This window comes from Microtus pennsylvanicus, chromosome 3 (genome assembly GCF_037038515.1).
Source record: "Microtus pennsylvanicus isolate mMicPen1 chromosome 3, mMicPen1.hap1, whole genome shotgun sequence".
In the NCBI taxonomy this organism is placed as follows: domain Eukaryota; kingdom Metazoa; phylum Chordata; class Mammalia; order Rodentia; family Cricetidae; genus Microtus; species Microtus pennsylvanicus.
This window is the reverse complement of record NC_134581.1, coordinates 88883575-88908899: the sequence shown is the minus strand read 5'-3', so window position 1 is coordinate 88908899 and position 25325 is coordinate 88883575. Positions and strand designations below refer to the sequence as shown.

Sequence of the window (25325 nt, the reverse complement as noted above, 5' to 3'; positions counted from 1 at the left end):
GAAGGTCTGGACTCTAGCTCTGGGTAGCTGGCCTCACCAAAACTGTCCTTCTGCCCTGCCCGCTCAGGCCTCTGTGTTTACCTACCAACTCATTGTTTATTTCTGTGGATTTTTGTGCCCACGTGGCAAAGACTGACCTCATTTACTCAAGTGACTAAGGCCCTTTAGAGTTGGCGGCTTTGCACTTGCCTCCTAGGATTTCTGTGTTGGTAAAGCTTTCTGTGTGGGGCCAGTATTCAGCCCCATGTAACAAAGAACTTCATTTTGTTTTTCTTTGAATTTACAAGTTTTCAAGGCAACTCTTTAATCAAATGCACAGAAAACAGAAACCTACTTTATCTTATAAATATTAATACAAAGTTAGTCTCCATTACTTGAAAAGTATAGAAATTGTGAATCTCTAAACCAGGTCATCACATAGCCAGAGGGGGTGTGACGTGATGAGTATGAACTGTTCGGCCTGGTTCCTCTGGTTTGTGGCCCTGAGTATATCTTCTGAGCTCCTCTGGCAGAGGGAGTGAGCATACCAGCCTGGCTTGAGGCAAATGGAGAATTCAGCCTGAGCTGAGAATGTGTCCCGAGGGCTAAACTAAAGGTGCCGTCTGAGTAATACCGTTTTGGTGATGCTCAGTGTAGCATCCTCTGGCCTTGCAACCTGACATGGACAATTACCGTTTGCTTTAGCCTGTTATAGATTCTCAAATTCACTGAGAGGAAGTGGATTTGGGTTGACTCCCCAACAGCTTTGTTAAAATAATTTTGTCTCATCAGATTTCTCAACATTTAACTAGTAAGCTTTTCTTTTCTTTTTTTTCTTATAATTGATTTGTAAATTGTGTCTACTGTTTGAACCACTATCCAGCAGGGAGATAAGTCATGACTTGCATATTACCTTTAGCAGGTATAAGGGATTAGCATGATGTAGGAGGAAATCCCAGCATTCTTGCTGGGCTGTTGAAAGTAATGCCTTACCGTGAGATGACGGAACCCTTGTAGGGGTTAACTGAAGTTTGGCCTGAAAACGTTGGTTTGGGATTTTTTTTTTTAAAGGTCATCCCTTTTATTGTTGAATCAAGAAATTTTGAGGCATTTGACTTTTTCAAGCTTTCTCTTGCAGGGTGTGAAGAGTGTAACAACGCGCATTCTTCTGTGTGCCCAAAGCATGGCCCCTTGCATCCGATCCCTAACCGGCCTGTGCTCACTCGGGCAAGGGCGAGTCTGCCTCTGGTCCTCTACATAGACAGGTTCCTTGGGGGAGTGTTCTCCAAAAGACGGATTCCTAAGCGCACCCAGTTTGGCCCTGTAGAGGGGCCTCTGGTCAGGGGGTCGGAGCTGAAAGACTGCTACATTCATCTCAAGGTAATGGGTTTTCTCCCACTTCCTTGTTCGCTAAGACTTTCCAAGAGGCACTCATCTGTTTCCACCTCAAACCAACTATTTGCTAGTAATTTTCTTGGCATGCTTTAAGTTGCTTAGGAAGCTTGCTCTTTGCCCTCAATAAACCTAGAGATGGTAGTGGCTGCTGCTTGAGGCCTTGTCATTTGGAGATAAGTAGTCCTGGGAGCTAGAAGTAATATGCTGGGCTTTCATCCTAAAACATCACAGGACGCTTGTGGGAATAAAGCACTGACCATGCAAGTACAAGGACCAGAATTGAGACCATCAGCACCCGTATGGTGGCTCCGAACATCTAGAATACTAGTCCTAGGTGATCCAATGCCTTCTTCTGGCTTCTATAGGCACCAGGCATTCACGTGATGCACAGACATACATGCAGGCAAAACACTCACACACATTCAGTAAATAATAATAAAAAGCCTGGAAAGAAAAAAAAAAGCCTGGAAAGTATGATGACCCATGTGTAGTTCCAGTAATCTGGAGGTGGAGGCGGGATCCTAGGAGCAGGTTAGTTGAATTGAATTAACAAGCTCAGGGCCCACTGCCTGAAAATAAAATGAAGAGCTGTTGAGGAAGATACCCAATATCACCCTCTGGTTCACACACGCATGTACATACATATGCACACTGCACAAACCTGCTGTGTAGCTTAAATAATGGAAATGTACTTCTCAAAGCTCTGAGGACTGCCAGGCAAAGATCGAGATGTTGGCAAGATTGGTTTCTGCAGTGTCTCTTCTTGGCTTTCAAATGCCTGCCACTTTGTGTCCTCACAGGTTCTGCCCCTGTGTTTGTCTTCATATTCCCTCTTATTGGATTATAGCCTTCCCTGACAGTGCCAGCCATGTTAACTTAATCACCTCTTTAAAGGTCTTGACATAGATGTGGTCATATTCTGAGGAATCAGGATATAGGATTCCTGAATGAATTTTTTTAGGGCTTGGGGTGGGGGGGACATAAAATTAAATTCTTAACGGAACCCTGTGAGGTTTTTCTCTGTAGCCCTGGCTTCCCTGGAACTTCCTATGTAGACCAGACTGGCCTCAAATTCACAGAGCTCTACCTACTTCTGCCTCCCAAGTGCTGGGATTAAAGGCACATGCGACCATGCCCAACTGTATTTTCTATTCTAAACAAAATGATGGTAGAGGGCTGCAGATGTGCTTACGTGGTCCAGTCTATCCTGTAATCCCAACATTCAAAATGCAGAGACAGGAAGATCAGAAGTTCAGGGTCATTCTTGGTTACACAGTGAGTTTGAGGCTAACCTGGGCTACATGAGAGCCTAGCTGAAAAAAATTTTTACTTTAGAGCTGGGTGTGGTGGCACACATCTATAATCCCAGCAGTTGTGAGGCTGAGGCAGGAGGATTGCGAATTCCAGGGTAGCCTGGGCTACATATCCAGACCCTAAATCCCAAAGGAAGACTTTAACCAGCATACAGAGAAGCCTGTGGCTATATGTACTCTGTGTGTGCTGGAATGGTTGCCTAAGACACTTTTAGTCTTGGAATGGGTCTAACCTGTGGCATTCTTTGTGGTAAAGAATAGTTCACAGAAAATGGCAGTGGAGGAACACTGCTCAGTGGTTAACAGCACTTGCTGCTTTTTTAGAGGACCGGGGTTTTATTCCCAGCACCTACATGGCAGCTACAATCATCTATAATGGCAGTTCCAGGGGATCTTGTGCTCCTTCTGACTTCTGTGGGCTCCTTGCATGTGGTGCACTGTCAAACACTCAGGCACACACATAAAACAAACTAAAACTATATTTAAAAGAAAAGCATAGCTCATCAGGGCCGGAGGGATTCAGCAGTTAAGAAGGTGTATTGCTTTTCTAGAGGACTCCAGTTCAGTATATCTTCTCTTTGGTTACAGGTTTCTCTTGATAAAGGAGACAGAAAAGACAGGGATTTGCATGAAGACCTGTGGTTTGAGTTGTCTGATGAGACCCTTTGTAACTGGATGATGTTTGTGCGCCCAGCCCAGAACCACTTAGAACAGAACCTGGTAGCTTACCAATATGGCCACCATGTGTATTACACGACAATAAAGAACGTGGAGCCCAAGCAGGAACTGAAGGTACAGAACTGGATCCTCAGCAGCCTGCTAGCCAGAGTGGTGATAAGGGCTCTTTTCTATAGAAGGATCCTTTCCTGGTTATTCTTTTTTTATTGGGTGACTTCAGCCTTCCTTTTTGCTTCCAGGATCCCTCTCCCCCACAATTACAAAAAAAAATCTGTGGATGTTCAAGTCTCTTATGAAAGTATATGTACAGAGCCCATGTCTGTCCTCCCAGGTGTCTCAGATAATTTCTAGACTATTTATAATATCTACTGCTAAATAAATGCTGCATAAATAGTCATTATACTTAATGTATAGGAATAATGACAAAATCTTCACTTCAGTATGGATAGTGATTTTATTCATATATTTTCATTCTGTTGTTGTCAGAACCCTGAATCAGCAGGGCTAACTGTACTGTGTGATGAATACTTTCAATAACCTGTCAATGAAACAGTATGGAAATAGGTCACTTTTGTGTTCTTCAAGGGCCTACAGCAAGGCATTGAATAACTGTGGTGAGGAAGCTGGTAATGGTGCTGGGGTGACTGAAGTTGCGTGCCATTGTATGTACTAAGGAAGAATTGAGAAATGGGAGATTTTGTAAAATGGAATTCAGACGTACGTCTAAGATTCCTTTTCTTTATCTAAAACCTTTTTCAGCTGGGTGGTGGTGGTGCATGCCTTTAATCCCATTACTCGGGAGGCAGAGGCAAGTGAATCTCTGTGAGTTAGAGGCCAGCCTGGTCTACAAGAGCTAGTTCCAGGACAGACTCCAAAGCTACAGAGAAACCCTGCCTTGAAAAACCATAAATAAATAAACAAATAAATAAAAGAAAAATAAAAAAATAAAATAAAAACTTAACTTTTTCAAAGAATTTATGTGCTGGCTTCTGATTTCAGAAATAATTTTGGGGAATAATTGTTAGAACTTATTTATGAACTCAATGACATAATAAAAATTGTGCTACGATTCTATATGTAGATGAACATTGTTTTTTTTTATTCTTTTCCACTGATGGGGATTGAATTTGTGTACTTGTACATGACAGGCAAGCAGTCACCCCCTCATCTATACTCCCAGCCTGTGGGGTCTCCCTGCACAGCTCAGGCTGGCCTTAAATTAAGATTCTCCTAGTCTTAGTCTCCCGAGTACTGTTATTATAGGCATATGCCACTATGCTCAATTGACATAGAAGTTTTGTTTGTTTGCATTAGAGTCTTTAAAAATACTTTTATTAATTCTTTGATAATTTCATGCAGCGCACTTTGGCCATAGCCACTCCCACTTCCTCCCATTAGCTCTTTTCAGCTCGGACTGCATCTCCCTACCCCACAAAACAGTTAATAAATAACCCGTTGATTTCCGTTTCTGCTGGGGCATGGGCATCCACTGGATTGTGGCCAGTCTACTAGAACTCACACCTTTAAGAGATAGGACCTTATGTAGCTCTGGCTGGCCTCTAACTCGCTATGTAGCTAAGAAATAACCTTGAATTTCTAGTCTCCTCCTTCCATCTCCCAACTTCTGGGGTTACAGGTGCATAATACCAAGTGTAGCTTCTAACACATTTGTAATAAAGAAAAAGGCCTGAAAAGAATGCTTCTAGTTTGGAAATACCATTTTGCTCACTTTCCCTCCATCCCCTGTTCTCTAGGTGCTGGGTATAGAACCACTGAGCTGCATCCTGAGTTCTGTTCTCTCTTTGGAAACAGCAGATAGAACTACAGGGGTAATGATGGACAGAACCAAATTAGAATAGTTAGGTATAATAAATAACCAAGGCCGGTGGATCTGGCTCAGTGGTAGAGTACTTGCCTAGCATAAGCAACACTCTGGATCTGATACCTAGCACTACAACAAAATAAAACAAGGCTGGGTGTGGTGGTGGATGCTTTTAATCTCAGCACTAGGAGGCAGAGTTCAGTACCAGGCTGGTCTGCATAGCTAGTTATAGCCCAGCTAGGGCTACATGGGGAGACCCTGCCTCAAAGAAAGAAAAGAAAAGAAAAGAAAGAAGGATCCCAATCAAGGAAGCAATTGAATGGAGATTTTTGTAATGCAATTTGTATGTTTACATGTAAAAATTGGAAGAGTGTTTTTCACATTCAGCCTCACTATATGCATACAGAGAAATGCAGGAAGAGACCTTGTTTGGAAGAAACAAATAGTAAAGACCTGTTAAAATAATTTCTCAATAATTTGAAAAGTGCTTAAAGGGCTCAACTATAGCTTGTTGGAGAATGCTTGCCTATTGTGTGTAACATTATAAGTTAGAATCCTCAGCATCACAGAAGATATGAGTTACTATCTTTGTTACTTTAAATTAGCAGAAATAAATGGGTAAGGTATAATAAAGATGAAGGTTTTAAAACACAGACATCAAGCCGGACAGTGGTTGCACATGCTTTTAATCCCAGCAATGGGAGGCAGAGGAAGGTGGATCTCTGAGTTCCAGGCCAGCCCGGTCTACAGAGTGAGTTCCAGGATAACCAGAGCTACACAGAGAAACCCTGTCTCAAAAAACAAAACAAAACCAACCAACCAACCAAACAAACAAACAAAAATCAGACACCAGGGACTGGTAGAGAGAGGCACTTAGACACAGGCCTGGTGACCTGAGTTCAGTTCCTAGATCTACAAGGTGGCAATATAGAACCAGCTCCTGAAGGATTTTCTGACCTTTGTTGTACACATATCCCTTCCTGCACTTGAACACAGGTGTATACACACACACACACACACACACACACACACACACACACACACACACACACTAAAGTAAACAAAACAGACTTTGGATATAGAGTTAGATTCCTTTGTAGAGTATGAGTATTTATGAGTCAGTACAAAAATAGTCTTGTCCAAGTGAGACAAATCCTTCAGTTGATCTGAGGAAACAGTTACAAAAAAAGATAAAACTAGATATATTAGAACACAATAATACTTTATTTCCCGACTCTAAGACATAACAGCTTGGGGCTGGAGAGATGGCTCAGTGGTTAAGAGCATTGCCTGCTCTTCCAAAGGTCCTGAGTTCAATTCCCAGCAACCACATGGTAGCTCACAACCATCTGTAATGGGGTCTGGTGCTCTCTTCTGGCCTGCAGGCATGCACACAGACAGAATATTGTATACCTAATGAATAAATAAATATCACAAAATGACGTAACAGCTTTTAAGATGCTCCATTAAGAAAATTGTTGTCAATTTTTCTTTTACAGTTCCTTCATAAAATCAATAAAATGATTTTTTCATCATTATAAAAGAAACTACTTTATATTTGATTAGAATTCAATTAAAAATTATGCTCCACCAGTGCATGAATAATTGGGCACATTGAGCCCCAAGTACTATTCTTTTAAGACAGGGTCTTACTGTATATGTCTGATGGCCTGGAACTCACTGTGTAGCCCTCCCGTTTTCAGACTGCCTAGCTATCTTGTCACAGCCTCCCAGTGCTGGGATTACAGGCTAGCCCACAGTGTTGGACATCCTGAAATATTTTCAAAGTAAGTATCACACTCTTGCTTCTGGAGTGTTTGCCCACACACTGCTGTCCTGTCTGCAAGGCTGGACACTGCATTTGCCCATTTGTTTGACTTTCTCCTGAGTTGAATTGTGCATGGAAATTAATGAGGTCTCTGATCAAACCATCAGGAACTTCCTGACGATTCTGCTTGGTGCCTTAGTGAGAGCCAGCAGATGCTCACCAACCTTGTGTTGCTTTTAAGTTTTTATTCCTGAATCCATTCTTGAGGGAAATGACAGATTTGGGGGCTTTGCTTGCATCGCTTAGCAATTGTGTACAAGTCACTTAGCCCAGGAGGAGGCAAGGACAGCCTAAGGGATCAGGCTAGGCCTGTGCAGAAGTGGGAAGCAGGCCACTAGCACTAGTTGCATCAAGGCTGTTGGGTGCCAGGGTATGAGATACTTTCTGATTCCTCTTCTAACAACAGCAAAGTGCCCAGGTGATCTTTTTTGTTTTGTTTTGTTTTTGGTCCCCCCCCAACACACACACACACACACACACACACACACACACACACACACACACACACACACACACACGGTTTCTCTGCGTTAGTCCTGGCACTTACTCTGTAGACTAGGCTGGCCTTAAACTCAGAGATCTGCCTGCCTTTGCCTCCCAAGTGCTGGGATTGAAGGTGTACACCACCACTGCCTGACTTGTAGTAGGAAAATGACAAACTTCATAAAACTATAACCAGAGGGGCATAGTTAATTGTGGAACACACATTGTGCAAAATATTGTGCTATAGAAGTTCTCCTTATATAAATACTCTCATATATTTAATGCACATAAAATTATGCACAATTAACTCATTTAGCCGTTAATACATACTGTGTGTTTCCTACATTTAAAAAAGCAGGCTTTCTCTGTGTTTATCAGACTTGTATCTAGAGGGAGAGGTAAACAGAAAGGTGTAAACATACAGTATTAAGTAGAGTAAGTGTTATGGTGCAAAGAGAGCAAGTAACAGGGCAAGGACCAATTTGGGTTTGCTGGATTGCAAGACTGGCTAGGAGATGAAGGCTGGGGATGGTAGAACTGGAAGGACCAACACTGCATTCCTGGAGTCAGGACAGCTGCAGGCTTTCAAGCTCTGGGTTTGTTTGGGTAGAACCTCTTGGTCTGCTGTAAGTAGTGACAAGGGCTGGTGTGTAGCAATGTAGCAGGGAGATTACAGTGTTCTTTGGAGATCATTATTATGCTTTTCAGGTTTATCATAAAACAAGAAGCCAAATGGAAACCCATACTACAAAACCCAATTGTGTTTTTAAGAAGAGCATCGTGGGACTGGAAAGATGACTCAGGGGTTAAGAGCACTTGCTGTTCTTACAGAGGGCCCAGTCTCCATTTCCAGCAACCACATGATGGTTCACAACCATCTGTAACTCCAGTTCCAGGGTCTTTGATAGTCTTTTCAGACAAAGCACACATGTGATATGCAGACAAAATAGTCATATACATGAAATAAACAGAAGAAAGAAGAAGAGGAGGAAGAAGAAGAAAGACAACTATGGCAGAAATGGGAATTTCAAGGAAGAAGGGAGTGTAGTTAGAAGGTGAGGTGGTAATCTAGGCAAGAGATGGTATTGGAATGAATCTAGTAGCTGAAACACTGCATACATAGTGTGTCACATCTGAGGACAGTCCTTGATAAAGATACTGAAGCAAATGGAGAAATAAAAGATGCCTTAGGTTTTAAATCTAAGTACCTGTTGGGAGGTACACAATTTAAAATCGGAGCTGATGAAGGCTGGCAGCAGTAGAACTATTTGCTAGTACATACAAGGGGTTGCATTCCAGCACTACAGAAACAAAACAGCAAAAGCCATTCTTGCCTAAATATTAGAGATAAAGCTAAGCATGGCAGTACAAACTTGGAATCATAGCTCCTCAGCAGGCTGAGGCAGCAGGATTACAAGTTGGAGGCCAGTCTGAGCAACATAGTGAAATCCTGTCTAAAAATATAAAAGGGCTGGGGATGGGGCTCAGCAGTAGACTGTTTGCAAAGCATGCACAAATTCCAGGGCTCAATCTTCCAATCCACATAGATGGCATATGGTACATAAGCCTATAATCCCAGCACTCAGGACCTAGGAACAGGAGGATCAGAGATTCAAGGCCATTCTCAACTACTTATTGAGTTTGAGGCCAGCCTGGGGGGGGGGGTGACATGAGACTCGGGGGGGGGGAGTAAAAAATTTAAAAAATAAAAAAAATAAGAAGAGAGATTTAGGAATTATTAACATGGAGTTAGTTGAAAATGGGTATGACACCAGGGGAAACTAAGAGGACTCAGGGTTTAGGCTAAGCTTTGAGGGGCAGCAATATGTAGAGGGACAGGGCTGGAGGAAGGTGGCAGCCAGGGAGAATGAACAGAAACAGAAGCTAAGGGGACAGAAAGGAAGACCAGCCCCAGAGAACACAGGAGCTTTTGGTATAGTCCCACCCGCGGTTCCAGTGTTAAGCTGAGTGACAGTGTCTATGATTACAGTTGTATAAAAATCCCATATTTAAATGTAGAACTTTAAAAGGATGTTTTATTTAGGTAAAGATACTAAGCCTTGTGAAGTTTTTAAATAACAAAAACATTTTTTAAGAAGGAAGAAGAAAACAGGCAATGCATCCGGATCTTAGATGTCCTGATGGGTCCATCTGCCTGCTAGGTATCGTGGGGGCCCAATGTGGCTGCTGTTGTTAACGGGTGTGCTAGTTAAAATGCCCACACATGCAGGCAGGAGACATCATTTAAGCATGCAAAGCACAGCTGGTGACATCTGTTGGGTCTTGATGGTGTCCTTGGTTCTTACAGGTGTGGTATGCTGCATCCTATGCTGAGTTCGTGAACCAGAAAATCCATGACATATCTGAAGAAGAAAGGAAAGGTGCCTAGCCTTTTGCGTGTGCCTTTTTACATGAATATAATACCATTATGTAGCATCTGATTTTCCCGTCTCAGTGTATCTCCCAAGAGTAGGTTTCTTCAGAGCTACACTTCTCCGATTAATCCTAGGATCAAATTACAATGACAGCGTTGCATTTCTTCCCTGGGTACTAGAAAATAGTATTTAATATAACGAAATCCTCCCACTATCCATTGAGAACCTTAGAGTCAGAGGAAGATTCCCATCTGAAATTAATCATATCTGAACACATAGCAAGGTAAGAACTGACCTTGTTTTTATTGTAAATGTGATAATGTGAAGTATAATATACCTACAGAAAGATACACAGATAATGAAGTGTATCCCACTTGGTTAATTTTCACAGTGAACACACCTGTGTAAAAAATCCCCAAGCGTCCTGTCCTGATTTCCAGTATCCCGCACTAACTGCTTATTAGCGAATTGTTCATAAACCATGTTGCGCTACGTGCACATTTTTTGTGTTTGGGCATCTTTTGCCTGAACATACTCTTTTCTTTGTTTCTGGAGCTGGGAACTGAACCTAAGGCCTTGGGCTTGCTCAGCAGGTGTTCTCCCACTGAGCCAAACCCCTAACCTCTAGGTGAACATAGTTTAAAAATACATCCACATTGTTATCTAGAATGTTAATTTTGTATTATCAATGCTGTTAGTCTCTCTACTTTTGACTGAGTAACAGTTTGTCTACCTTGTTATAGATTTAGTTTTATGATGGTAAGTACTCAGACTTAAGTCACATTTCATAGGTGAAAGGGTTGAAGGCATAGTCTTCCTTAAGACTCACTTCAGACACCAGCTCCAAGGTTCTGTGGTTCCCAATGCCCCTCATACTTCTAGCCACAATTTAGGGGACTCCCCATACCCTTGTAGGCTTTATTATTTATTAGAATGAATCATGGGACCTGGGAAAGTACTAAATCAATGATTAGAGTTTTATAATAAAGGATATACACCAGGATCAGCCAAATAAAGAGACATACAGAGTCTCAGAATGAAGTATTTGTGTCCCCAAGACATAAGCCCTCCTGGGGTAGTGATGTGTTGTGCCCAACCATAAAGGCTCAATGTTGTCCAGAGCTTTTATTGAGGTTTTATTATATAGGCATGACTCATGGAACGGCTGACCATGTGACTGAACTCAGTCTCTAGCTTCCTTTCCCTGACTTGTCTAAGACTGGCACCAGGAAGCTCAAAGCACTGAAATTTTGATCATAAAGTCCTGTTTTTCCAGCCAGGTCAGCTCCCACCTTGAGCCATCTCAGGGAAAAGTCAGGTAGTACTAATGAAAACAAAGAATGCCCTATCATTCAGGAAATTCCAATGACTTAGAGGTTACATTCAAAGGCCCAGGCATAAGGGTGATCAGATTTTTTTCCAGCATACAACTGTTGGAAGTTTGTGACTGTGTTGAGTGCAGCTGTATTTACTCGTGTGTGTGTGTGTGTGTGTGTGTGTGTGTGTGTGTGTGTGTGTGTGTGTTAGGGGTGTCTGTGCACACTCTGGTTGGCTGTACAGCTAGGAAAGGGATTGCTACTGAGTCACGGGGTGTGCGCATAATTCAGGCTTGGAAGGTAGGGTTGGACGTTTGCTAGATTGTATTGGACATTGATGTTTGTTATGATAAGGCATTCCCTTAATTATGAGACTTAGATTTGAACCAGGAAGTTATCTAAGCACAGATCTCCTTTATAGATTTTTTTTTATGTGTCGAGGGTGGTGTGATAGTGTGAATCCTTTGATGTTTTACATGAAAGTTGTAGAGAACAAGACCCTAAATACCACTTCTCTGCCAAACTTCAGCCTCTGATTTGGTAACAGGAAATTAATTCAAATAGTAGTTGCTGTCTACAGTGAAATAAGACGGTGGAGATAGCAGGAGCTGTATCTTCCTGGTGTCTGTTGACCAGAGCCATAAATTATGATTTCTCTCTCATGGCTGTAGTCCTTCGAGAGCAAGAGAAGAATTGGCCCTGCTATGAGTGCAATCGCCGGTTCATCAGCTCAGAGCAACTGCAGCAGCACCTCAATTCTCATGATGAGAAACTAGACGTGTTTACCAGGTAGGTATATGAGGCAAAGACTCGCAGACTTGGTTCTTAATGGCTCTCAACCATTGCTGGATGTGTAAAAATATGTGTATGTGTGTGTGCACACATGTGTGCGTTTGGGGGGCACATGTGTGTGTGTACACAATGCATGTATGTACAGATAACCAAGTAGGCTGCTGAATACCTTGGGAAATACCTTCTTCTTTATTTTCTGTTAATTTTTTTCCATAATAATCCATACCTGCATTAGGGGATTCTTTTACCCTAGTTAAATCTCTTTTAACTAGATTCTGAATTAGGAATGTTTTTAACTGTTTATTATTTTTATTTTTTATCTGTTTGTGTCTTGCCTGTGCACCATATGTGTGCTCTGGCAGAGACCAGAAGAGGGCGTCAGATCCCTGGAACTGGGTTAGAGACCTTTATTGGCAGTCATGTGGTTCCTAGGAAGCACAGTCAGTGTTCTTAAGAACAGTCAGTACCCCCCCCCCCCCCGAATTGGGAATCTTAAGGCAGCAGATACATTTGAAGTAATATGCATCCCTGATTTTCACACTTTTCTCACTACTATCATTTCTTCACAAGAACAAATTATATGCTTAATTACACTATATAAAAAAGAGACAGGGGAGAGTCATGTAGGATAAAGTAGGCAAGAGCCAGATCAGATGGTACAAAATTTAAACTTACTGAAAAGTATGATGGATGGCCTTCAGGGTACGTTGAGAACCTCAGTCTAGCTAATACAAGGAGTCTCTCTAGAGTTTATTGAGCAGGTCAAGTGAGACTTATGTAGAGAAGGGTGGTAGTAAAGGGACAGGTCCACTTTTACAGGGCTTGGAAAGAGGAGCTGACATAAAACCATATTTTGAAAAATGGGCAAAAAGATGTCTTGGGAGGAACCATATAATTGTCTGCAACACTGAGTACCCATCTTGGGTTTATGGTCACAAAATAGGAAAGAGACCACAGCAAGTGTGTGTGCTGTTTTCCAGCTACGACAGTACTGGTAGAGAGAGGGCTGGGAGCTGAATGACACAGGCTTGTGGTTTCCTTACACACATCAACACAGGGGACATAAGCGCAATAGGAGTGGGGATCAAAAGCAAACAGTGATAGTGATAGGTAGCTCTGGGAGTGTGTGCTGTGGAAGAAGAGAGGGCAGGGCTGGAAGTGGGTACTAAAGATGGTGATCTGGACAGCGAGAAGATAATTTCAGGTGGACGGTGCATGGACTTGGGATAATGGAACTTTATACTAAGAGTGACAGGAGTGAATGTCTTGGGAGGGGACAACACAATGAGATTCAAGTCACTCAGGTTTGAGTATCCCTAAAAGTGTGTCCATGGCTTTTAAGTGTGTAACATTTTATACCACACTCTGACTTTTGGTTTGCAGGCCTACAGTCTCTGCTAGATCTCGAGGGCAACAGCTGTCACGTGTATTGTGATATCTCTGGTGCTTTGCATAGTGTATGACACAGACAAAATGTTTACTAACTGCCTGTTAAAATAAATTTGTCACGGCCAGGAAAGTTCCACTTTTGGATATATTCTACTAACAATGAGCAACTATCAAATTTTTATGTGTAATAATGGCATTATGTTTTTATATGAATGTATACATATGTAGAATTGTTAGGATTTGGAGATGCTTCCGGAGGTACTTGCAGCTAAAAGAATGCCTGAAGTTGAATGAGTATATATGTAGGGAAGTAGTGGGGATATAGATAGCATAAGATTGCTCATAAGTCTTAAAATTGGGTATGAATATATTGGCTCATTCTTCTTTTCTCTCCATTTACCTATATCTAGAATTTTCCATAATAAAGAGTCTTTTAAAAGTTCCTGGAGTCCAGGTGAGGTGTTGGGTGCCTGTAGTGACAAGTCAGTTGGAGACAGAGGCAGATCCCTTCAGCTCAGGAGTTTTGGCCAGCCTAGGCAACGTAGTAAGACTCCATCTTAGAAAAAAGCAAATAAGAAAAAAAAATCCTGGAAAAATATTTATTTGTTTAATAGCCGCATGGAAGAGTGAAACATGATCTTATTAATATTATATGAATCCCCCCACACTGTGTTAGCTCTTCATTGCTAGGACAAAATAAATGAGAAAAATAATTTAAGGGGAGAGGATTGTTTTGTTTGTAGGTTCAGTCTTCTGTGGTGGAAAGGGCACGACAGAGCAGAGCTGTTCACCTCCCAGTGCCAAACAGCAGTGAGAGGACGCCCGTCCTAGTGACTTTCTCCTTTGTAGAGCATTGAGACCCCCACTGTGGAGGATGGTGCTCTCTGGAAACAGTCACACACACAACAAAGGTGTGCTCAGGTTGACAGTTGGGGTGAGCCAGCACACATATCTTCCAAAATAAGTTTATAATGCTCTTTTTGATTCCACTTGCCCCACTCCTTGCCTCAACTAGGGCCTCACACATGTTGAGCAAGCGCTCTGCTGCTGGCTACAATCCAATCTCTCTCTCTCTCTCTCTCTCTCTCTCTCTCTCTCTCTCTCTCTCTCTCTCTCTCTCTCTCCCTCCCTCCCTCTCCCTCTCCCTCTCCCTCTCCCTCTCCCTCCCCTTCCCTCCCCTTCTCTCCCCTTCTCCCTCCTCTCATTGTTTTGAGATACAGTTTGATGTGGTCCAGGCTGGCTTTGAACTTATTATGTGACTGGGGGTGATCTTGAATTTCCGATCCTCCTGCTTCCACTTCTTGAGTGTTGGAATTACAAGTGTGTATTCATATCTGGCATATGCAGTCCTGGGTGTGCTAGACAAGCACTCTGCAACTAAACTCCATCCCCAGCCCAGGAGGCTCATCTGATAGGGACCCTTTGCCTATTGGGACTCAGTTACAGGGGACTTTTTTTTTGTTCGTTTTTCGAAACAGGGTTTCTTTGTGTAGCCCTGGCTGTCCTGGAACTGGCCCTGTAGACCAGGCTGGCCTCAAAATCACAGAGATCCACCTGCCTCTGCCTCCTGAATTCTAGGATTAAAGGTGCCCGGCTAGGGGACTTTTTAAATTTGTTGTTGGCTTGTTCAAGAACAGTTGAATTAGGAATTTGTTTTGACTATCTAGAAAGCTGTGGAAAACAGGACTGTTATTTGAATTTAGCCACATTTCTGGGAATGAATAGGAGCCGAAGCAAAGGAGAAAGAGAAGACTGGACTGAATTCTGGGAGCCAGCTGTAGGACAAGCATGCCCTGTCCTGTTTGCGTCTCTCACCTCCTTTCAAAAGCAAAATGTTGTCAGCTTTTTTTTAGCCCTTATTTTCTCCCAAATTTTTAAGACATCTCTGGTTTGTAGAGAAAAGATGAGAAATGTCAGGAGCGCACATTAGCAAAACAGTGGTTTCCATCATAAAAAAGAACCAGAGGAAGTGATACAGTGAGAAGAACTAAGACCAACCTAGGGAGTGATGCTGTAGGGTGCCATGTGGTGCTGATGTAACCCAGTCTCTTGTCCCCAGAACAAGAGGCAGAGGACGGGGTCGAGGCAAGAGGAGATTTGGCCCAGGTCGGCGGCCCGGGCGTCCCCCAAAATTTATCCGCTTGGAAATCACCAGTGAAAATGGGGAAAAGAGTGACGACGGGACACAGGTACTGGGGGTCCCAGGGCTCCTCTGTAGACGCTTGCTTGGGGAGTCCTCATTGTGCCTAGATAGAGTACCTTTCTGGTGTTTACAATCCTGTCTTAGAGTGCTGTCCTGTTAACTAAAGTAGGATTGGAACAGTGGAATTTTTATTGTTGTTGGGGGTTGTTTGTTTGTTTTGAGACAGGGTTTTTCTGTGTAGCCATGGCTGTCCTGGAATTTGCTTTGTAGATTAGGCTGGCCTCAAACCCACAGAGATCCGCCTGTCTCTGCTTCCTGAGTGCTGGGATTAAAGGCGTGCGCCACCACTGCCTGGTCTAAAAACAGTATTTTCAAGTGTTGCTTATAATACAGATTTAACTTTGCTGTCCTAAAGATTTGAAATTGACTGGATGTGTTCTGGGACGGCTTTACTTACTTAACTTAACCTGTTAGAGTGACTGATATTCTAGAAAGAGTGTGTCAGTTTTTTTGTTCTGGGACCAGAGATGCCTTACCATTTTGCATTCGGCACTCACTTATTTAGATAGTCAAAACAAATTATCTCAGAGGGAGAGTATTATTTTCTGCATCATAATGCTAATCAGTTTTTTTTAAAAGTTGTAGCTGGGCTAGGCGGCATATTCTATAGTCCTAGCTGCTCATGAAGCTGAGGCAGGAGGACTGTTTCAGCCTAGGAGGTTTTGGCCAGCCTAGAAATGTAGCAAGACCCTATCTCTTAAGTAAATAAATAGCAATGATTTTGAATTTGAGCCAATAGTCCCTGTATTGCTGATCTTTATGTAGATAGGGAGGTAATTCCTGGTGTTTGCAAAATTCAGGACTTGCTGCATTTCCCCACAAAGGAGCAGTTCGATGAGGCTGAGCCAGCTGCCCTGAACGGACTAGATCAACCAGAACAAGCATCTATCCCAATCCCCCAGCTGCCGCAGGAAACCCCATCTTCTCTGGAGCAGGAACCAGAAACGCACACCTTGCACCTGCAGCCACAGCAAGAAGAGACTGTACTGCCTGTCCAGACCACTTTGACAGCGGATGACATGCGCAGGGCCAAACGCATCCGAGTAAGTGGGCAAGTACACAGTCTCTGGCTGGCTGGTCACCCTCCTCCTCTTGGCCAGCTCTCTCAAGGCTTTTGTTGACCATTCCCTTTGAAATCTTGTGTCTAGCCTTCTAAATGCTCTTTATATTGCCTTATTTTGCAAAAGTGCTTTTCTCAGTGTTTCTGTTTATGGCAAGCTGACATGGCTGTCCTAGAGTCAGCCAACATAGCTGTGACACACAGAGGCCTGCATTTGGGCGGCTCATAGACTAGTATACTTAAATAGGAGAGCTCCCTGTATTTCTGAACTCAAAATTTCAAAACAGGTACTTAAGTATATTTAACTACCATAATTATTTCTATTTTACTTAACTTCCTTCTTTCCTTCTTCCTTCCTTCCTTCCTTCCTTCCTTCCTTCCTTCCTTCCTTCCTTCTTTCTTTCTTTCTTTCTTTCTTTCTTTCTTTCTTTCTTTCTTTCTTTCTTTCTTTCTTCTCGTGCTATAGGTTGAACCAAAGGCCTTACACAGGCTAAACAGGGGTTCTTCCCCTGAGCTGTATTTCCCAACCTAAAATATTAGTATTTTCAACCATCTTCATCTCTGTCTAATCGTAACTCTCAAGGAAATTATGGGTAACTAGATGTAGTTATTTGTGGTTTCTGAGGGAGACCAGCAAGTGTCAGGTTCAGGGCACACACCAGGCACAGCTTAAAACAGAGCAGCACGTTTGGGAGCTGGTCAGTGTGTCAGCTGTGAGGCCTGTGTCTCGTCTTTAGACTGTGCTGCAGAGGTCCATTGCCTTCCATTTCTGACCTGCTTTATTATTATTATTATTTTGTGGGTTGCATTTGAGCCTGAGTTAGGAACTGCAGTGGGTGTGTATAGGAAGCAGTATGGTTTGGTGTGATGTCTATGTCAACAACAAACAATGATATAAACCTGTGTTTGTGGCAGCTAGTGTGTAAAAAGATTTGTAGATGCTTGTCTTGTACATAAAAGAGACATGTAAAACTTTAGATTTTCTAGATGGATGATGACTAGCTTCGGTTTGTTCTGGTCTTTTCTTCCTTTCTTTCTAACGATGATTAGTCAAGGCATTGAAGGTGCTCCTCGGAGACAGGGATAGCGACTTCTGGCTGCAGTCTTGCTGTGAACGAGAGAGACTGGGTCTGTTCCCTCTTTTGGTCTGCTTCTTTCCTGTAGGCTAGAAGGGACCCCGGAAGTGTGTTTCATTTAATAGTATATTTAGACATTCTTAGTCACATGATAGCCTCAAAGGGCTCTGAAAACTGTTTAAATTTCCTTTATGAGGGTCCTAGAATTGAAATATATACAATTCTCAGCTCATTCTGTATAACTTCAAGAATTTCATAAAGAAAGAAAAATCGTGTGAACGAATGGTAATTGAAATACATCTAACTTTTGTCTCTCTATATATAATTTCAAACATTCATAAATATAGGCCTTGAAGAGAAATTGTGTGACCAAAGACAGAAATTGTGTCTTCTTATTCATCACTATACGTTACTTCCCAGTTTGCACTAGTCCTCTTGGCCAGCTACCGTCAATTGTCCTGTGGTAATTCTGATGCCTTACCAAGCTGAGGGAAAATGCTTGCTCCATTTAATTGTTTTGAAGGGAAAAAGAAGAAAAGCTTCCAGAGTAGTCAAGCTGGGGATGTGCAAGCATAGGAAAGCTGTTTGGTTCTCAAGAGACGGGGTACTGGTTCCAGCACAAGTTTCTTTACATCAAAGCAAAAGCCACATGTGTGAAGCCTTTGGAGGTTAATATTAGTTGATCTGTCTTGATTTTTCCCCTCATACATTCTAAAAAGTAGGGCTGTATATTTTTCCATCTTTTTACCCAGATTGGTAATGACCAACTGAAGGGAAGTCTTCCAATCCAATTGGTAATGTAACTATTTTTCTCTCCTCTAATGCTGCCTGCTCAGTTGGAGCTGCAGGTAGGTTTGTTTCCTGTGTTTCACGTAACAGAATGTTATTTAAGTGTTTGTTGACCTGCTGTTCTTTGCATCCTGTACTTACTAAATCCAGATGGAAAACACAATTTGGATGCCTCTCTAAATGCAAATTAATGAATAATGAGAATTTATTTGCAAATAGACGAATGAGTAAATTGTGGGCTGCAGTCTTCCTGTGCAAATGAAGACTAGGACTAAGTGATCTCCATGGCCCCTTCCAGCTGTGAAACAATTTCAGTGATCTTTGTCGTGGTGCTGGACCCGGGCTGCATGTTCAGCAGTATCTGGGCAACCAACATAGCTTGGGCCTCTAGGGGTTTGTAGGCTAACAAGGAGCCAGCGTTCACAGAGGGCTCTTCGCATTTCTGTGTCAAATATACAAGTGCACTCCATGACTGTACTGGGAAATGAGAAGAATAAAGGGCCAAATATGGGGAAGTCAGGAAAGAATTTGTAGATAGGAGGAGACAGGCCCTTGGAAAACTTCCTATGGAAGGTAGATAACTCCATAGGAAATCAACCATAGGATCAGAGGCCCAGGCACAAGATGTGCTTGGTGCCCTTATGGGACAAGTGCAAGCAGTATCTCGACTCTGGTGTGGGTGTCAGGTGAAGGAGAGTGGAGAGTGGGGTGTGTTGGGCAGGGTTAGTCCACCAAAGGTTTTGAAAGCTGGTTGCATGATAAACTGAAGAATTATTTGTTTTTTTTGCTTTTTTTTTTTCACATAGTCAAAACCCAACAAACAAGCTGATTCATTGTCTTTAGTCTCAGGATCAAAATAATATGAAAATGAATCAATAGTGTGACTTTGCTCAGCTATTCATTTCACACATTAGAACCATTGTACAAATGAAGAATCTTCTCTCAGAATTCACTGTCACGTAGCCGAGCTAGAAGGAAGATACTGTTTTAACATTATTTGAGCAGCTAATGTACTGTAAGGTATGGTAACACTGACTAACAGAGCTCAGGGATTAGAAGATTCATAGTGCATCTATGTGCAGCCTCCCTGTTTGAGATGGTTTCTTCCAGAAGTGGCCCAGGTGTGGCTATGCACGAAAGAGCTACCTTAGAGCAGAATCAGCCTGCAAGTAGGTCAAGGGTGGGGGTAGCCCGTTGTGTACCAGGGAAACTACCATAGAGCAGCGCCAGCCTGTAAGTGGGTCAAAGGTGGGGGTAGCCCAGCACTTTCACTGCCCTGTAACATGAGTGCCATTAGCTCTTCTAGAAGCAGGCCAGATCTCAAGCACTCAGACAGTGTGCAGGGCTCTGTGGAAGCGACCAGATGATAATGGTTGCGATGGAACCAAGGAAGGAGAGCCAGGTGGCTGCTCCATTCAAATCAGATGCCTGTAGGCTCTCATGCTAATCAGAAGTGACAGGAGACTGGGGAGCATAACGGAGCAAAGTGAAGCTGAACTCTGGATTTGGCACCAGGAAAAATGGAGTCCCCTGTGGGAACACCCACTATTGTGCAGCAGGTCTGTCTTTGGTAACCTGACCGTGGCCTTCTTTGGTAACCTGACCGCGGCCTGATCAAGGGAAGAGATTTTCATATGGTAGACCTGCTCCAGATCCTGCATCTTCAGCCAGCTTGAGAAGAGCATCTGTTTACCTGGCGTCTCGCCATAGCATTCTGAGAGTAGAGGAAAACAGGAAGAACCTTGCCAAGAGTGTGTCAGGATAAAGTGAAAAGATTAGATTGCTGCCAAGCAGCTTAAGGAAATGAAAGCAACTGTGGCTGATTCATGAAAGATCTGTTCTTCAGGATCTTCGTGGATGCTGTAGGAAAGGACCTAGGAATAACTCTAGAGCTTTATCTGAAGTATATTGTATTAATTTTCAAGCCAATATGTGAGACTTCCTGTGACTAAGTAGTTTATAAAGGTTTCTAAACACAAAAAAGGATAAAATGTGGGGCTCTACTCCCATGCTTCAAGAAGCCTCCGTCAATTTAGGCAGACAACAGAATTGTCATTCACCTCGCAAGTGACTAGATGCACCTTAAAATGCCTCTCCTACCTTGTTAGTGAAGCCTGGAAAGACAGTTTCCTGTTATGTGAACTGCACCATGCTCAGAAATTTCCGTGAATCAAAAATAAACATTTTGCTTCCCCCATTAATCTTTCAGTGACTCTTCCTTAAAGCTGCCCAGGAGCACCCGTTACAGGTGTGATCTGAAGGGCTCCCCACTGTAAAGCCATCTAGACCTCTGCCTCCTCGCTCTGAGGAACATAGGAATGAATCTTCCTTGTGGCACAAATAACTATTGATTCTGTATTCTCTGTGTGAAAGGTTTCTGTAGGGATTTGCTCTCAGTGGAGCGCCAGCTATTAGTCTAGCAGCTGTGACAGATTCCAGGGAGATCTATCTTTTCTGGCCACGAGTCCCTCTGACAGTTGCATGGATTCGCAAGACAGCTAACCAGCCCTAGAAGGGCAATTTGTTCTGAAAAGGAAAACCTAGATTGACCTGTTTAGACTGGAAGCACAGCAGGGAGCATAGCTTTGGTAGGCGGCACTCTAGCTAGAACTGACCAACTACCGTGGGAACTAGTCCTCTGTAAGATCTGAAATATATGGGCTGGAGAGATGGCTCAGAGGTTAAGAGCATTGCCTGCTCTTCCAAAGGTCCTGAGTTCAATTCCCAGCAACCACATGGTGGCTCACAACCATCTGTAATGGGGTCTGATGCCCTCTTCTGGCCTGCAGGCATACACACAGACAGAATATTGTATACATAATAAATAAATACATATTTAAAAAAAAAAAAAAAAAAGATCTGAAATATATATATATATATATATCTCCCATTTATGGTATGTTTATGTCATGCCCCACAAACAAATACATTCACATAAATCTTCATTTCCCTTTCAGCTTATTTTCTTACATTGATATTAGTAATTTACGTTGCATAAAATCCACTGATTTAATTTTTTATGCTCAAAGAAACCCCTTATCTTTGTCTTTCTCTGCCTCCCCCACAACCCTCCGGAAGGTCTAAGTGCCCTTCAGTTCCTGTTATTTTGTGAAATGTTTCAGATTCCTTCATCAAGGACTTTTAACTGACATATTCTAGTCTCATTCACACATGTATGATTTACCCAAGTTTTTTCTTTCAAATCTCCAATTTTTGTTTGTTCTATGTTTGTTTTCTTTCTTTTAGTTTTCTGTTGAAAACAGGTTTTGAGCAGGGTGTAGTGGCACACGCCTTTAATCCTAGCACTTGGGATGATGCAGAGGCATGGGATCTTTGTGAGTTCCAGGACAGCCAGAACTATATAGAGAGACCCTGTCTTAAAAAAAAAAAAAAAAAAGCTTTGAAATGTACGTATATCACATATAGATATAAAGTGAAACCCCAAATGGTAGCTTCAGCCTGAAGGGCTCTCAGCAGTCAGTCTCCTTTTGTGTAAGTCTGATTGTGGCTCTCACCCTTAGGCCTCACCATACGGTCCTGTTTGTGTCTTTCAGAATGCAGCTCTTCAGCATCTGTTTATCCGGAAATCCTTCCGGCCTTTTAAATGTCTGCAGTGTGGGAAAGCCTTCCGGGAGAAGGACAAACTGGACCAGCACTTGCGCTTCCACGGGCGGGAGGGGAACTGCCCGTTGACCTGTGATCTCTGTAACAAGGGCTTTATCAGCAGCGCCTCCTTGGAGAGCCACATGAAGCTCCATTCTGACCAGAAGACTTACTCTTGCATTTTTTGCCCAGAATCCTTTGACCGCCTTGATTTGTTGAAAGATCATGTGGCCATTCATATCAATGATGGCTACTTCACCTGCCCAACCTGTAAGAAACGGTTCCCAGATTTTATCCAGGTGAGTGTGTGCGCCTGAGATTCCTGTCTGCTTCCATTTTTTTGTAAAAGAAACTTCAATTTTTGGAAAACCGAGACCATTCAGCACCTATATTTTCATCTTTTTTTTTTTTTAATTTTTGAAGTATCTCTGCAATAGTTTTCAAACTACTTTTCACATACAGAGTATTTTTTTTCCTTGGCTCTCAGGAACAGTGTTGTTTAAATTCTTAAGTTATGTTTATAATAATAAACATGAGCTCTGGGCTGGCAAAATAGCCAAGGGGGTAAAGCTGCTTACTATCAAGCCCAACGATCCGAGTTCAATCCCTGGAGCCCACATGAGAACCTGAAATTACTTGGCGTGAGTGAGAAGGAAACATAGAACATGCAGCAAACTTGCTTAGGAGTTTATTAGGGGGGCGTATACAGATCTGGTGAGGTGGGTCGCTGTGCAGAGAGAGAGCTGAAGATGGCTCGTCCAACTTTTAAAGACATGCGCAGAGGGACATGCATACATACGCAGATGATGGAGCTCACAGACGTGCGCAAGGGCTCACACAGCTGCGTCATATGTAGATGGTGCCACCAAGACGCACATGTGGGATCCTTTAAGATCCCCGGGGCCATTAGGCACTTCTGCCTGAGTTTTTGTCCGCACATGCGTGGCCCTAGAACCTGGAAGTGTCAGCCATGCTGTGGCCGAATCATAACAGAACTTCCCCTGCAAATTGTCCTGTGATATCCAGATGTTCATCGTAGTGCACATGCACTAAAGATAAATGTAAGAAAAAAATCTTGGAAACACCAAATCTGGTTATTATTTTTAAAAAGTCTTTTTAAGAATCTTTGTCAAATATCCATTACTCATAAAACAACATAGAATCTTTAGAACGTATTTCTTTATATCTGGATGGGAAGCATCTCTCTACCATTCTGGTTTTCTGTTTTACTTTACTAAGGTTATATCTCTTGAAAAGAAACAAAGAGAGTTGGCATATAAGATGCTGTCATGTCAAGCACTATCTTTTCTGTAGTACTGGGGCAAAAATTAATTTTGAGTAAAAATATTTTTATATTCAGTAAATAATTAAATCATAATATCTCATAAAATATTTTTTAGAAATTACAAAAGCAAAAGAACTGTGATTTAATCATAGATCTTTTTTGTTGTTGTTTTTTTGTTTGTTTGTTTGTTTTTTCAAGACAAGGTTTCTCTGTAGCTTTGGTGCCTGTCCTGGAACTAGCTCTGAAGACCGGGCTGGCCTTGAACTCAGAGAGATCCACCTGCCTCTGCCTCCCAAGTGCTGGGATTAAAGGCCAGCACCACCAGCGACCTGGCCTAATCGTGTTTCTTCTAACAATGAGAGTCTTGAGAAGTTTTTCTCCACATAGTTAGAAAGTTGTTGAGGCATAATGCAATGGATAAGGAACTCTGATGTTGGGGAAGCCAAGTGCTTTAAAGGAACAGTTCAGTAGATTTTCTACTAAACTGTCTATAGCTTACTTACCATCACCCCCACCCCCACCCACACAGTGCTGGCTCTTGGATTCAAAGCATCCTCCATGTTAAGCACACATTATACTATTGAGCTGTATCCCTTCCCAAAGCCTTTTCATGCATTATTTATAGCTGAGAGAGTTCAGAACCTGAGTCCTTCTCTACCCTCCACCCCAACTGAAGTCCTGGAGTTGAATCCAGGGTAAAACTGTCCGATTAGCTGAAAGCGAAGTGTCTATGGCCCAGCTGAGGAGGAAGGAAATCAGTCCATATAATGAACACATAGTATTGCCAATGTATCTGATCCCTGTCTTTTGTTCTTTAGAACCTGACTCGTTTCTTCCAGTGCTGAGACCAAATCTAGGGCCTCGAGTGCATGTGGCTACAGGCAGCTGTGTTATACAGAGCTGTATCCCAGACCTGATTTTATAGGAAGACATGAAAGGGTCAGCTATTAATGATGCAGAATTACCTCTACATATGTAGAAACAAAAATGAGGACAAATGACTTTTGTTTTCTTATAGGTAATATTTAGCAAGATTCATTAAAATCCAAAGCAACTTTATGTTTTATTTAGCCTTCTTAAAAAGGAAAGAAAATTGTACAAGAGATCGAGGCGGTGCTCTTTCTTTCTATGAGTTACCTGGGAGGTTCAGATTTCTAGGACTCTGGCCTGTGCTGTTTCTTTGTGACAAGCACAGCCTGTGTTACTGAATGCATCATCCCTTGATGATAACCAGGCTCCTCAAAGTCCTCAGTGGTGTGTTGGTGCCCTCTAGCGTCATAGCCACCTCTGGTTCTTTCTTTTGGCCTGAGCGTCCCCTGGTCTTTACTGCCAGGTGAAAAAGCACGTGCGCAGCTTCCACTCTGAAAAGATCTACCAGTGTACTGAGTGTGACAAGGCCTTCTGTCGCCCTGACAAGCTGAGACTGCACATGCTCCGGCATTCCGACCGCAAGGACTTCCTGTGTTCCACCTGTGGGAAACAATTTAAGGTAGGACGCCAACCTGCAGCCAGAGGAAACTGTCCAGCCTAGGATTAAGTCAGGCTAAGGACAGACACCTGCTTGTTTCATGGCTTTGTGCACATGCTCTAAGTAATGGATAGTAGAACGAGATTGTTATTGACGGAGGCCTAAGAGACCAGTTTACTTATGTACTAATTAAATCAAGAGGTTGCTGCTGTTGTTGTTGTTGTTGACTTTTTATCAGATGAGAACCTGCAGGTAAGTCACCTAAGCAAGATCTTCTTCAGCAGAGATGGGAAACATAAAGATGTCTGAGGGGACGGAGCAGAGGGATTAGACTGCTCTGGAGAATGCAGTGATTTCAAGGACTCAATAAGACGTAAGTAGTTTGGCATGGAATCGCAGTCTTGAGGAGGCAGAGGCAGAAGGAGCTTGAATTTTTGGCTAGCCTAAGCTATATAGTAAATGGCAAGCCAG

General features: G+C 42.6%; 1 protein-coding gene across 6 annotated transcripts in view; it reads left to right on the top strand.

Moving 5' to 3' along the window:
- Positions 1 to 25325, top strand: part of Prdm10 (PR/SET domain 10) — a 96604-nt gene that overhangs the window by 45332 nt on the left and 25947 nt on the right. For 2 of the 6 annotated variants that reach the window (XR_012910048.1, XM_075966439.1), the window contains exons 6-13: positions 1118 to 1359; positions 3276 to 3479; positions 9807 to 9879; positions 11861 to 11978; positions 15430 to 15559; positions 16374 to 16628; positions 22053 to 22400; positions 24720 to 24875. Coding sequence is in view for 5 of the 6 variants with exons in the window: in XM_075966439.1 (XP_075822554.1) it covers positions 1118 to 1359; positions 3276 to 3479; positions 9807 to 9879; positions 11861 to 11978; positions 15430 to 15559; positions 16374 to 16628; positions 22053 to 22400; positions 24720 to 24875 (1526 nt within the window). In the remaining variant the exon portion in view is untranslated. The remainder of the gene's footprint in view (positions 1 to 1117; positions 1360 to 3275; positions 3480 to 9806; positions 9880 to 11860; positions 11979 to 15429; positions 15560 to 16373; positions 16629 to 22052; positions 22401 to 24719; positions 24876 to 25325) is intronic. The other 4 variants (XM_075966441.1, XM_075966440.1, XM_075966443.1 and 1 more) reach the window with 4 other exon arrangements.